The sequence below is a fragment of the Pogona vitticeps genome, chromosome 4, assembly GCF_051106095.1.
Source record: "Pogona vitticeps strain Pit_001003342236 chromosome 4, PviZW2.1, whole genome shotgun sequence".
NCBI lineage: Eukaryota > Metazoa > Chordata > Lepidosauria > Squamata > Agamidae > Pogona > Pogona vitticeps.
The window spans coordinates 190,244,485-190,257,209 of NC_135786.1; the positions used below are offsets into that span (position 1 = coordinate 190,244,485).

Below are 12,725 nucleotides of genomic sequence, written 5' to 3' on the forward strand. Positions count from 1 at the left end.
AAATAAATAAATAAATAAATAAATAAATAAATAAATAAGAAAGAAGGAAATGCTCAGTTTCTTCTTCTGCCTTCAATAGCATCATTATCTACCCTACAGACAAAAAAAAATCAGGAGCTGGGGATTTTCAAGGCACTGAAATTCCCTTTCCACCTGCTTGCAACTGATCTTAGAAAGATCCACTTTCTTTTAAAACGTAAGTGTGCCAAGGGAAGGAAGCAACAGAAACATTGCTAATTAATCAATTTGGAGTCACAGAGAGAAAAAGTCAAAATTCCCATGCTCAAGTACAGTTGGTGGTAAAACAAGGAACCACCAGTTAATAAATAATTGTTCATTGGGCAGGCAATATCAGGATCTTTGGTCTCCTTCCCAGTGAGAATATTAAGGTACAAAACAACCAAGGCAAAATACCTTGTATCACTGAACCCTGAGAAGAATCACAGAATACTATGGTGCGAAAATGTGTCAGTTGAGAAGTGTGACATTACTCGTTTCTCCAGATCAAGCAGGATCTACCATATCAGCCATAACAGGTAACATGAATGTAAGGAAGTAAGAATTATTCCACACTGCATTTTGCCACAAGCAAAGGAAGTCACAGTGTAACATGTCTGTAAAGTTGTTGCATTGCAGATAATCTAAGCAAAGTCAGTAAAATCTAAGCAAACAGCAATTGCTTAACATTTTTTCCACTTACAATATCTAAGAGGCTAAGGCCAACAGGCAAGGTTCATGTTTGTGTGAGTTACTGATTCTCTGACTCCCAGGGCCTGTGTTGTGTTTCCTTCCACAGGCTATAATCCCATGGATTTCTGCAAGAGGCCAATGGATGGAAGAACTGCACAGCTGGATGCCTACTAAGTAAATAATCAGAATCAGCAGGTTTAGAGTCATATGGGCACCTGATAAGTAGGCTGTTTTGTAGCAGGATTGAGTATAAAAACCCAAATCCCACTGGCCTCTAGCTGCTGGCAGAGGCTCAACCATTGACTTCACAATGGCCTCCTCCACACTTCTCCTTTGCTTGGCTGCTATGGTATATCTCACTGAAGCTGCACCACTGGTAAGTAGTACAGGCAGGGCTAGTGACACAAAGTCTAATACAGGCAGAGAAATTGCAATATTTTCACAAGTGTATTGTTAAATCTGTGTCATGGACAGATATGCTGATTCCTTATACATTTTCCATATCTTGGAATGGCTGCATAGTCATTCATTTCTTTCATATTGGAAGTGTAAGGCCCACTTTAGAGACATATTCCACTTGTGAAACTGGTAATCAGTCATACTGGAAAATGGTGGAAAATGCTGAAAAAAATAAAGATAGGCTATCTGATATATAGCTCTCTCTATATAGAATTGCAAACCATAGTAGTTTTCAAGATAGTTGGCAAACTTGTCCATGCATTTCAAAACCTTGTATTGTACAACATAGAAAATTTTGTCATTAGTGGAAAATTAAATATATTGTGTACATCTGTTGTCTATTTTTAAAGATGATTGCTAAGTAATGGCATTAAATACACACCTATCAAATATACAAGTGTATTCACAAAAAGATGATGCTCAGATTCCTTTCTCTCTTTGAATGCTCTATCATCTCCCTCTTTTGGTTCTATTCTGTACTTCTGCAGCTTTAATTATCTATATAATAATTTTATTTAAAAGCATTTCAGATCTAGCACTTTGGCAAATATCTTGTCTCAGCTATCACATAACTTAGCACAGCCAATGAAGGTGGTAAATCAATTCATCTTCTAACATTATACAAGGGGGGGGTGTTCATTTTTACTGCTATTTACAAGGAATGATGATGTTTGATTCTCCATGATTTGTATCATTAAGCAGATAATTAAATATCCATGGCACAATGCTACTAAGAACATTGTGCTGCATAAATATTCATAAATAAACCTTACTAAGGAGCAACCTTCAAACCAGCATGAAAAAGAAGTCCTCAGCTAATAAGATCAACTCAGTAAAATCAACAAAAATTTATACGTTAAAAGAATTTTCTTTTGTGTTCACTTTTAAGTAACCTTAATGAATAGGCGAAATTTTAGGGCTGCATACTGTGTCTGGGTTTATGTAAATGTTACTTGTACTAATCCCTCGTTCTAGCCAAGTTGTTTTGGGTTTTTTTAATTAAACTCTGTAGAAATTGTTGAGAATTAAAAAATAGGCCTTGCACCATAAATATGCTCATAGGTATTTTCTTCTGCTTTCTCAAGGTAACCCATGGTTCAATTGACTCTAAGTGTCCGCTTATGGTGAAGGTCCTTGATGCGGTTCGAGGAAGCCCAGCCACTAGCCTAGTAGTAAAAGTTTCCAAAAAAGCAGAGGATGGTACTTGGAAGGAGTTTGCTAGTGGGTAAGTTGTACTGCATCCAAAGAATTTGGAAAAATGTATGGGGCTTGTTGAGTCTCAGTCTGCCGGATTGCATAAACTATCCGTGCCATGCTGTAATGTAAACAAAATGTCATTTCTAAGAATCCATATTATCTTTACAGAAATGTACAGATTATCAGTATTTTCACAGGGCAAGAGCCATCGGTTCCCACTATTAGGAAAACTATCTCTCCAGGCATTATCATAGGAGTGAAGACTGTTTAAAAAACAACAACTGATAGGTCACCTACCATAAACCAGCTGTTCCCAACATTTCATCTTATATCCCAACAATCTTACATCTCATGAATGCAAATCAATCCCCACTACTGTATTTTGTACCACACCAATTACTCTAACAAAACAAAAAAAATTGGAGTCCCACTATGCTAGGAAACAAAAGTCCAAGGGTATTTATATGTTCACAGCCATTTTGTTACAATATTTATGGGTTATGATACACAGGTAAGTAGTGATAGATCCTTCAGATAAACACTTAAATGTCCAAGTTAGTATGTTAGTATGTCAAAAGGTCATAGAAAATCTGTGGCATCTACCCCAACCCCTTTTGCTCTTTAGCAAGCGTGACAAGCCACCTATGTTACCAGATGGCATGTCATACTTGTTGAAGAGCACAGGAGGTAGAGAGAACTCTAATTGTTATGAAAATTATATATCGTATCTATGCTACTTCTGTATCCCACCATCGAAAACGAAATTATATATCGTATCTATACTACTTCTGTATCCCACCATTCTGAACAATATCTTGTATAAAACGTCCACAACTAGAATTTATTACAGGCTCTCACCTCTGCCACTCAGTATTATCCCAAGAGCTTTGGTAACTACAATTGATCCAAGTGCTGCAAATTCCTTATGAGAACTCAGAGGTATCCCAAGTTTAGTTGGTAGATAGGCTGTAGGGCTACTGGTATATTGCACAGTTGATGGTAGTTGTAATTCAGCCTCAGAGTCAAATGATGTTTTTTCATGGTAATTCACAAACAACATGAAAAACAGAATAGGTTATGAATTTGTAGAAAGCATTAAGGAAGGATGCAGGTGCATTGCTAGGAACTTGAAAAGTTCAGGATCCATATGCTAATATGTCTAATTGTACATATGGCAATAGCTTCTAGGCCCTGAAAATTAGTTTTGGCATAAAGGCGACATTTGTCTGGGCCTAACAATGTGCCTGGAAAGATGCAGAGCAAGGATCCTATCCCAAAACACAATTGATATTCAGGGCCCACGTTACATGTGCTGTATATCTGTAGACCGAAACATTCTGCAGGTGTATCTCAAATTTTAAAAATTTGGCTGAAATCCTGTTGCATAGCATAGTGAGCTGCAAGCAGAGGTTGCCAAATAAATCAGTGGGGATTTGATCAGTCAACTCCACCATAAATTCCCTTGATTCAAATGGGCCTACTCTAGTTGCAACCTACTATGTTGCCTATCCAAAGGTGTCCTTTGTTATAAGGCCAGTTGCAACCAAGTTGGATCAGTCAGCACACTGACACAATAAATCTAATCCTTTGGCAAGAGTACAGCCCCATTCACAGGCTGAGATCTATCCCCTCAGATGGATGAAATGCTCATTAATAAGTAAGTCTCTCTTGTTTAGACTGGGTATCATTTTTGGGCCTCATGCTTCATTACAATATGTATTCAATTTGATGAAAAGACAGAGTATCAACTGCCTGTTAGATCCTACCCCCAATCTCCAGGTGAGCTCATTCAGCAGATGATGAAACCTAAGTGCATCAATGCCTTCAAGCTGAGCAATACAGTCAGGCCACCCAAGACAAGTTCTGTGCTGACAGAAGATTGAAATGGATGCAGATAATCCATTTTATCCAGGAGTTCTCAGAATTGCACAGTAACCATATTGAGAATGGCCAAGGAAAGGGATATTTGCAGTAATTCTGTCCATTCTGAAGGCGCTATTTCAGAGTGGGCTATATCCTTCAGTCACTCTGTCATAAAAAGGCATGCGTTCTAGACATACGTAGTCAAGCTGTTTCTCTTAGATATAGGAAAAGAAGAGGATGAGGCAAGCAAGCTTATGGTACGCCTTTCTCCAAACATTTTACTCATACTCAGAACTTATTTGATGTCATAGACTAGTGCTCCTCTACTAACAAGGGAATATTTACAGTCTCATCCCTTTAATCTTCAGCACACTGGGCTTCCACAATGTATGGACATCACCACTGCCGCTTCCCTCATCTCATCAGGTTACTATGCCTCCCCCACTCGTTAGCTCTTCAGCCCAATGAGATCTGTTGAAACTAGTCATTTACTTCTGCTCCCCCTGAAAGCGGCAGGTGAAGCAGGTTTAAAAGAGGAGGTTGAATGTTGTTTTATTTAGGGAAATAAATAGGAAACAATCTTGAAATCCATACACTTTCAGAGCTCTGTTCACTCAGGGAAGTAAGGACAAATTTCCAGGTCAATGCAACCTAATAACAGCATGATCCAATGCAGCTGACTTCCTTAGACAGGGAAATGGTTATGCACTGCAACCTAGATTATCCTAAATCCCAGTATTTCTGCTTAATTCACATACAGCCTACTTTTCTTCAGTGACCATTACAGAAAGATTAGCATTTTCCTTTAACTCGGACTTAATGCCCTACAAGCACTTAAACATGAACAAAGAATATGTCTGTCATGATTCAGTTTCCCCATTCACTTCAACTGGGATCAATGCACAAGCAAAGGAATGTATATAATGAAATGTGAGTGTCCGTTTATACACATGGGGATTGATCCAGATTTAATCCTGCTTAAGAGTAGACCTACTGAAACCTATCTATTCATGACCAATGATGTGAATGGGTATGTCTGGATCCAACCCCTGGAACTGAATCAGAGTAAATATATCACTTGTGCTTTGTAAAGATAACTGTCTTTGTTACTTTTACACATTTATATTCTAGGAAAACAAATGAATTTGGTGAAATCCATGAGCTCACAACAGATGAACTGTTTGTAGAAGGTTTGTATAAGGTGGAGTTTGACACCAGCTCATACTGGAAGGCCCTTGGCGTCTCTCCATTTCATGAATATGCTGATGTAAGTATTTGGAAATATTTCTTCACATACCATATTAACTAGTTTTTTTCACATATAATGCAATTTGGTTATTAAAGAAAAGAGTTTTTCATCACTTATACTTTGATTCCAAAAAGGCAATGATGATACAGGGTAAGCTGCTCCAGTCAATACTGTGCAAAGGAGAGGAAGCTTATCCACTGTGCAGAAATGTTGGGGGGGGTGTATGTTGAAGCCCCAATACATGCTAACCATAGAGAATGCCTGCACATTTGAAAGTGGTTGATTTCCCAAACACGTCCCATTCAGTTTTCTCTTAAGGATATTGGATGTTCACACTATTTTCGAAATCAGCCACTTTCAAATGTGCAGGCATTCTCTATGGTTAGCATGTATTGGGGCTTCAACATACATGTCTCATTCAGTTTTCTCTTAAGGATATTGGATGTTCACAATATTTAGAACTATGAATTGCATTTTCATATACTCATCCAACAGACCCTGTCTTACATTTACATTTTATGAAGTGTGATTTTTTTTTAATTTCATAAAAAATAAAAGCCCACCTCTATTGCTTAGCCATTGTAAGCTTCCAAGTTTCACTCAATGCACAGACTGGTACACATATATAGAAGGCCCCAGTGCCTAAAATATAGGCAAAACAGGCCTTGGTGTAACAATACATGAATAGTACAGGAAACTTTCTTTCTCCAAGGATGGGAGATGTTAGGGAAGCTCCTGCAACAGGTTCACTTTATATTTTTCTTATTCATCAAAGATTGCTACTTGCAAGCATTCTCTTCTATATACAGCTTCATTACAAAGCAAATCATTGCAAGACATTTCAACATGTTCCTCAAAAACATAGTTATGTTAGACAGCTATGTATTTGTGGAAGCCAGGAAACTTGCTTTCAATCACTGTGTGACAACATATGTCTTCCACTGATCAGTGACAATGAATAGTGATGCAAGACTTAACTCTCAAAATGTTATTTGGCATTTAAAAAACAAGAGTACAGTGTGCTGTGGATTCATTGTGTGACCGTCTTCTGCTGTTTTTATTAACTTAAATTAACTGAAATCTAAACACAGTGGAGGGGAAGTTTTAATAGATCAAGGAGCCAATGTTCTTTCCCTGAGAACCCACTGGTGAACACAGAGACTACCCCAAATTCCAGAGACAGCGCATGCACAGAAATGGCTAGAAGGCCATTTTATATTTTTAGAAAATGAACAAATGTTGGTGTTAAACAGTGCCAGGTGCCTGTGCAATTTACTTAAAATGCTGCTGCTGCATTCACATCCAAAAGTTGTAATTCACCTTTTTTGATAGGAAAGGTGGGCACCAGGGGGCACCAGAGGCCATAATAGCTTGTGGGGGGCACATGGTTTCTTAGAGCCATCTGAATGTGATGACTTGTAGTATAAACTCTCATGTGAAAATAACACTCCCACACTTGCATTCCTAACCATTTTAACGGAGGAGGCCAACTGATACGTTTTCTTTCCTAGTCATATGTACTTTTCTTATACTGAAATGTATTGAGTAATCCAAGGATGCTAGGCTTCCACATATGCATACAAGCCCTCAGACGGTGTCTAGATCAGAAAAACGTATTACAAATCAATTTTTAATGTAAGGCTATTAGTGACATTCTGTATTATCTGCGGATCTTTTGACACTCTATTCCCTTTTCGTGTTGCAGGTGGTTTTCACTGCTAATGATTCTGGCCATCGGCATTACACTATTGCTGCTCTTCTCAGTCCCTTTTCTTATTCAACCACAGCTGTTGTCAGTGACCCAAAGGAATGAGACTGTATGTTATTCTCACAAAGCTCTCTCTGCTGTTCCACTTTTGTAGGATTATTTTAAAAGGAGACAGTCAATTTGTATAATCAATGGCTTGTTTGCTGCAGTAGGATCTAGCACTGACATCTTTCTCAGACCTCTTATGAAATACATGAATAAATGCTCCTCCTCTAAACAGTTCCAGCCTCTTGTGTGTGTGTGTGTGTGTGTGTGTGTGAGAGAGAGAGAGAGAGAAACAAAAGACTATTGTTTTTTGAAACAAGGGAAACACAAACAGAAATAGAGCCATGATGATGATAGGAAAGAACTGAGTCCCATTTCATATTTAACATCAAACTGATAACACATCCAGTGACTGCTAGTTTAGTAACTATCTGAACCACTTCCTTGCTCAGCCCATACCTCTACAGGGCTTCTCATGCACTTTCACATGTACTTTCATGTGTACGTTGGGTGTTTGTAGATGAGAAATAGCTATAGAATAACACAAGTTGGGCTGAAGACACATACCAAAGGAAGGAGGGCACTGAATCAGAGCTACCATCATCCTTCAATTGTTTTAACTGCAACTCCCATAAACCTTTATCATAAACTATGCTGGCTAGTGCTGACCAAGGTTCTATACCCCAAAAATATCTGGAAGGTCACAGGTACCCATCTCTGAGTATACAAGACAATCCATAGAGATCCAACCAATGGGCTGTAAGTCCTGTTGGTAAACCACAATGCCAAGTGAAATATTCTGGTTTTCAGTAGAATGGTGAAATCTTCCATGGGATTTAGAAGTACACAAAACATCAATGTGACTCTAACCCTACTGCTAAACTTGACACACTGGAATTTCCATGAGGTAAAAAAGTAACGTCAAAAGTCATTCAATCTATGTTTTTATGCATGTGACTGAGGGTTAAAGGTACCCTAGGGCAGTGGTCCCCAACCTTGGGCCTCCAGATGCTCTTGGACTACAACTCCCAGAAATCCTGGCCAGCAGAGGTGGTGGTGAAGGCTTCTGGGAGTTGTAGTCCAAGAACATCTGGAGGCCCAGGGTTGGGGACCACTGCCCTAGGGTATTTAACAATAGCTAGGTATATGCATTCAGAGGATTGATTCATAACTTAGTATTTGGACTGTATAATTAATAATTAAGGGCACAGTAGTTTTCTAACATGCAGGGGAGTTAACTCAGAACTAAGTAAACATGAATGAAAAAAGTTATAAGAATATTGAAATAACTTCTTATACAAAATTCTAAAACCATGAGCTCCTCAAAACTATTTTCTTTAAAAAGAAAAGAGAAATGTACTGTCCATTAAAGTTCATCCTATTAACAAGTGACAACACTATAGAATTTGCCTTAAATTGATTTCCAAAAAGGAAGCCATATTAATTCATGGCCCAAAAGCAACAAAGTGTTTAATCTGATGAGGTGGTCTGTAGTCCATGAAAACTGACACCATAATAACATAAGATTGTGGCATTTTTTCACCTTATATCAAACTCACAAAAGAACAAAATAAGCCTCCACTGCTAAAAAGAACACAATATGATGGGGTGTAAAGCACTGTATTTCAAGAGACAAAGAATTTTAAAAGTACAAATATTTTAATGAACAAAATAATGGATCATAGCATGATTTCTTACAATCCGCAGAAATTGTTTCAGTTCATTTAATAAGCATCTCATTTCCCACTTGGAAAGTTGAAATAATGTTAGGTTTACTTCCTCATATGTGTGGTAAGTATTAATTTTTTAAAAAGAATTCATACAGTTTATACATAAATCATTAAAATATAAATACTTACTAAATTCAAAAATAGACTTGGGGATCTAAGGCAAAGGGAGAAGTGATTATAGACATGTCAGTGGTCTCCCATTTTAGCCTAAAATATGGAGGAAGTTAACATTAATTTTCCAAGCAGATTTAATTAACTGTTTGCTCTTGCTTTGGTGTAATTATACATTCCTCTTTTAGCCTTGAAAACTGCATTCTAAATTACAGGGTTTTTAAAATTACAAATTGCCAGAAATAAAAGAGCAAATTCAGTTTGTCAATGGTACAGGTCATGGGTCAAGAATGCTCCCAGTTCCATTCATAAGCTACTTTAAAGGCACATGGCAAAATCTACTATATAATAGTATAATGAAGCAAAAAAAATTGCATATCAAATTTTGTGGGTTCATTTTCTGTTGGGCTAAAAAAAAGTAATATTATGCCCAAAGGCATATTAAATAGAGACACTTTATAAAAGTTATGCAAGAATTGGGCAACATTTAAGTTAAACCTTTTCATTCAAATACTAAGGCCATAGTTAAATGAAAACAGTACATGGTAAGATGTTTTTTATGGTGATTGTTTTAGCTCTGCAAAAGGTCATAAATTAATGTTGAGAGAGAGACCAAATCTCGTGAAAACCAAGAATTAGATCTAAAGACTTTCTGCACACTAGATTTTGCCATACCTTATTATTACACGTTTATCGAAAAGTTCTGCACATTTTTATCTCTGTAAGATGCTTAAACATTTAAAAGTAAATATATACAATTCTGCAAAATATTTGGAATGATAGATGTTTCTCCTAACATCTAATCATGAGTAGTGTGCAATAAAATGTTATGCTGATACTTTAAGCATTTTATATCTCAAACATTTGCTGAGAAACTAATCAAGATTGGTGTTTTTATTTCTATTCTGTTAGTTGTTGTCATAACTCTTTATTGACACACTCCCCATTCTGTTATCAGGGCAAAAACAGTTCTTTGGTCCTCATTTTGCTGAATCATGGCAACAGTCAGCAAAATAATCACATTCAATACCTGTAATTCCTGTCTCTCTATTTTCAACAGAAATTGTATGGTATTAACAGAAAAAAACAGAAATATTAAGTTAGTGCTCAATTAAAATTAAATACTTTGTGGTAATCTCTACCCATTCCACAAGTATTGGTAAACATACACACCCAGCTGTATGTGCTGGACACAAAGAAACAAGATTACAACAAGTCCATAAAACAGTAAGAAGGTCATAAAGGAAGGATTCTTAGTTTGTTGCAGAAAGTGCACAGATTCTCTTTTAGGTAAGAGGTCCTGTAGGTGTTTCAAGGTATCTCCATATGCTAACTCCAGCGTTATTGACTTTAATAAGAATAAAGTGAGACCAAAGGCAATTATGTGAATCTTTCTAGTACAGCCACTCATATCTATGTATTATCTTCTAAAGAAGATAAGTGTTTTGATCTTTTGATTCTGGAAGGAAGGAAATTCCTTTTTTAAAAAACAAGTCTATGAAACAGCAATCAAAATCCTTAATTAATTGTTTGACAAGACATAAATCTCACACCAGCACTATTGGCACGTGGTAAAGACCATAATGAAATGCAATATCCTTGATGGATTGATTTTTGTAATATACATGCAATATGCATAAACAATGGTATTTCAAGAATTATCAGGGAGTCATGGCATTGCCCTGGTAATAAATAGAGTAAACATTAAAATATTCCCACAAACATCAATGGTAGAATCATGTATATAGGAGGTATATGAGCATCCTGTAGCTCAAAACTAGTGTAACAATTTACAGTCATAACTAGCTAACATTTAGAAATAGGTCCTTCATTACAAAACTGTTAAAGGCTTTGTCTAGAATCAACGGCTTGAAAGCCATGCCAAATTCTTAGAGACTAAAAACAAATACTCTTAAGCGCATGCAGAGATAAGAGATATAACAGATATTCACATAATGTAGAAAATATAAAAACTTTCATTTTAATTACACTTTGCTGAATGCACAACTCCAAGGAGAAGTTGTTTCTCCTGGATTCTAAACAAAGAAAAGATTTGTTAGCTATAGTGGTGGTCGGTGGTTTCAGTTGAGCAAATGTGATCAAACAAGTCTGAACATTTCTTTTTTCATCATGTAAACATTTTAAGGAGCAGCTACTAGGATTTCTTTTCCAAAATGTCACAGGGTCATACACTGTAATCAACTGACATTTGTTGTCTTAAGAAACACCTGATGTAAGGTCTTTCACTTTCTAGCGCCAACTCAGGATTTTCCACTGTTAGAAATTATTGGTCCAGTCATTTATTCTGCTATTCCATCAATAATCTTGAACAGGAGCTAATTCAGGTATAAGGTTTACTGTTATATTTGTATAGAGTTTGCTGACAAGAATGGTTGGTGTATATAATAGATTATTTAATCCATCAATGTATTGACGCTCTCGAGAATATCTTAACAGTTTATATCTGTGGAGAGAAAAAAATGGAACATTGAGAAAGGCTATAGAATGCCATGTTCAATCGGATAAAACAAAAGAGATACTTTTCAAAACAAGCACATGAATAATTTGTAACTATAAACATGTTTAAAAGTAACGAAGTTACATGGAAATCTCTTCAGGTCTTGGATAACATGCTGATATGGACCCAGCACACTTTCCATGCACAGCTTAGGTGCCAACTCAGAGTAAGATGTATGCCTACTGAGTTCAGAAGCGCTTGCTCTCAGGTAAGCACATCTAAGACTGTAGCTCAAAGCTATGAATTTGCTAACACAAATGAATGAATGCTACTTAGTTCTTATTTGTCACATCTTGAAAAATATATATGCAGTAGCATCAAATATATCTCATTCTTTAATCCCCCAGAAAACTGTGCTTCATGGATTCTTGTTTCCCAAAGAAATAAATGAAATCATATCACTCATGTGGGGAACCCACAGGCTGCATCCAGCTCTAAGCCACACTCTGTGGCTGTATGGCAGAGATCAGTGGTTCTGCAGTGTACTGGAATTTAGGAGATTCATGCCCCAGGATTCACTACAAAAAGCAGTGAGTGACCCTGGGATAGTTATTGTCGCACAGCTTGATGTCCTTTACAGCAGTGCTCCCCAACCTTTTCTGGTCCGTGGACTGGCTGGGTCATCATTTGCGCATGCACGCAGGCCTGCACGAGCGTGTGCCACCATTTGCGCATGAGCATGACAGCTTGTGTGCATGCGCAAATGGCAGCATGGCGCTCGTGCGGGCAAGCCGGAGTGCAGGTGCAGGCGCAAACGGGCGGTGCAGGGGTGAGTGCGCACGGGGGGGGCAGGGGGAGGTCTCTCTCGGCGGCCCGGTCTGGCCCAGGCCAGGGACCAGGCCAGGGACCAGGGGTTGAGGATCGCTGCTTTACAGGGCTGTTTTAAGGAGAAAACAAAGGAAAGTAAAGCCATGTATGCTAGCTTAAGTTCAGTAGAAGAAAAACAGGGCATGAACACAAATAACAATAACAATAGCATATACTGTATTAAAAACCGGCTGAAAGGAAGTCATGAGTGCACTGTAATATGAGACCCACCAACAATCCATTCAGTTGTTACTCAACAATTGCGTCATTGTATTGTATGGATAGGGAATTCAAGTCTAACAGAATTCTCAGTCTGAAAACACAGAACTGTGATGTAACTCCATGAAA

The 12,725-nt window shown here is 37.5% G+C and overlaps 2 protein-coding genes across 2 annotated transcripts in view; one reads left to right on the forward strand and one right to left on the reverse strand.

Moving 5' to 3' along the window:
- The first annotated feature begins 913 nt into the window (after positions 1–913).
- TTR (transthyretin) lies at positions 914–7,443 on the forward strand. Its single transcript, XM_020790912.3, has 4 exons — positions 914–1,066; positions 2,235–2,374; positions 5,341–5,476; positions 7,164–7,443. The coding sequence occupies exons 1-4, from the start codon at positions 1,001–1,003 to the stop codon at positions 7,269–7,271; spliced, it is 450 nt and encodes a 149-aa protein (XP_020646571.2). The 5' UTR covers positions 914–1,000; the 3' UTR covers positions 7,272–7,443.
- A 1,408-nt stretch (positions 7,444–8,851) lies between these two features.
- The window catches only part of B4GALT6 (beta-1,4-galactosyltransferase 6), a 28,306-nt gene continuing 24,432 nt past the window's right edge, over positions 8,852–12,725 (reverse strand). Inside the window, exon 9 of the mRNA XM_072998887.2 lies at positions 8,852–11,516. Within this exon, the coding sequence (XP_072854988.2) occupies positions 11,369–11,516 (148 nt within the window). The 3' untranslated portion in view covers positions 8,852–11,368. The remainder of the gene's footprint in view (positions 11,517–12,725) is intronic.

Excerpts from the sequence above, each read along its gene's own strand:
- TTR (XM_020790912.3), top strand. The coding sequence starts at position 1,001 with ATGGCCTCCTCCACACTTCTCCTTTGCTTGGCTGCTATGGTATATCTC. Across the intron at positions 1,067-2,234 it reads TCACTGAAGCTGCACCACTG|GTAACCCATGGTTCAATTGA; the intron begins GTAAGTAGTACA and ends TGCTTTCTCAAG. Across the intron at positions 5,477-7,163 it reads CATTTCATGAATATGCTGAT|GTGGTTTTCACTGCTAATGA; the intron begins GTAAGTATTTGG and ends TTCGTGTTGCAG.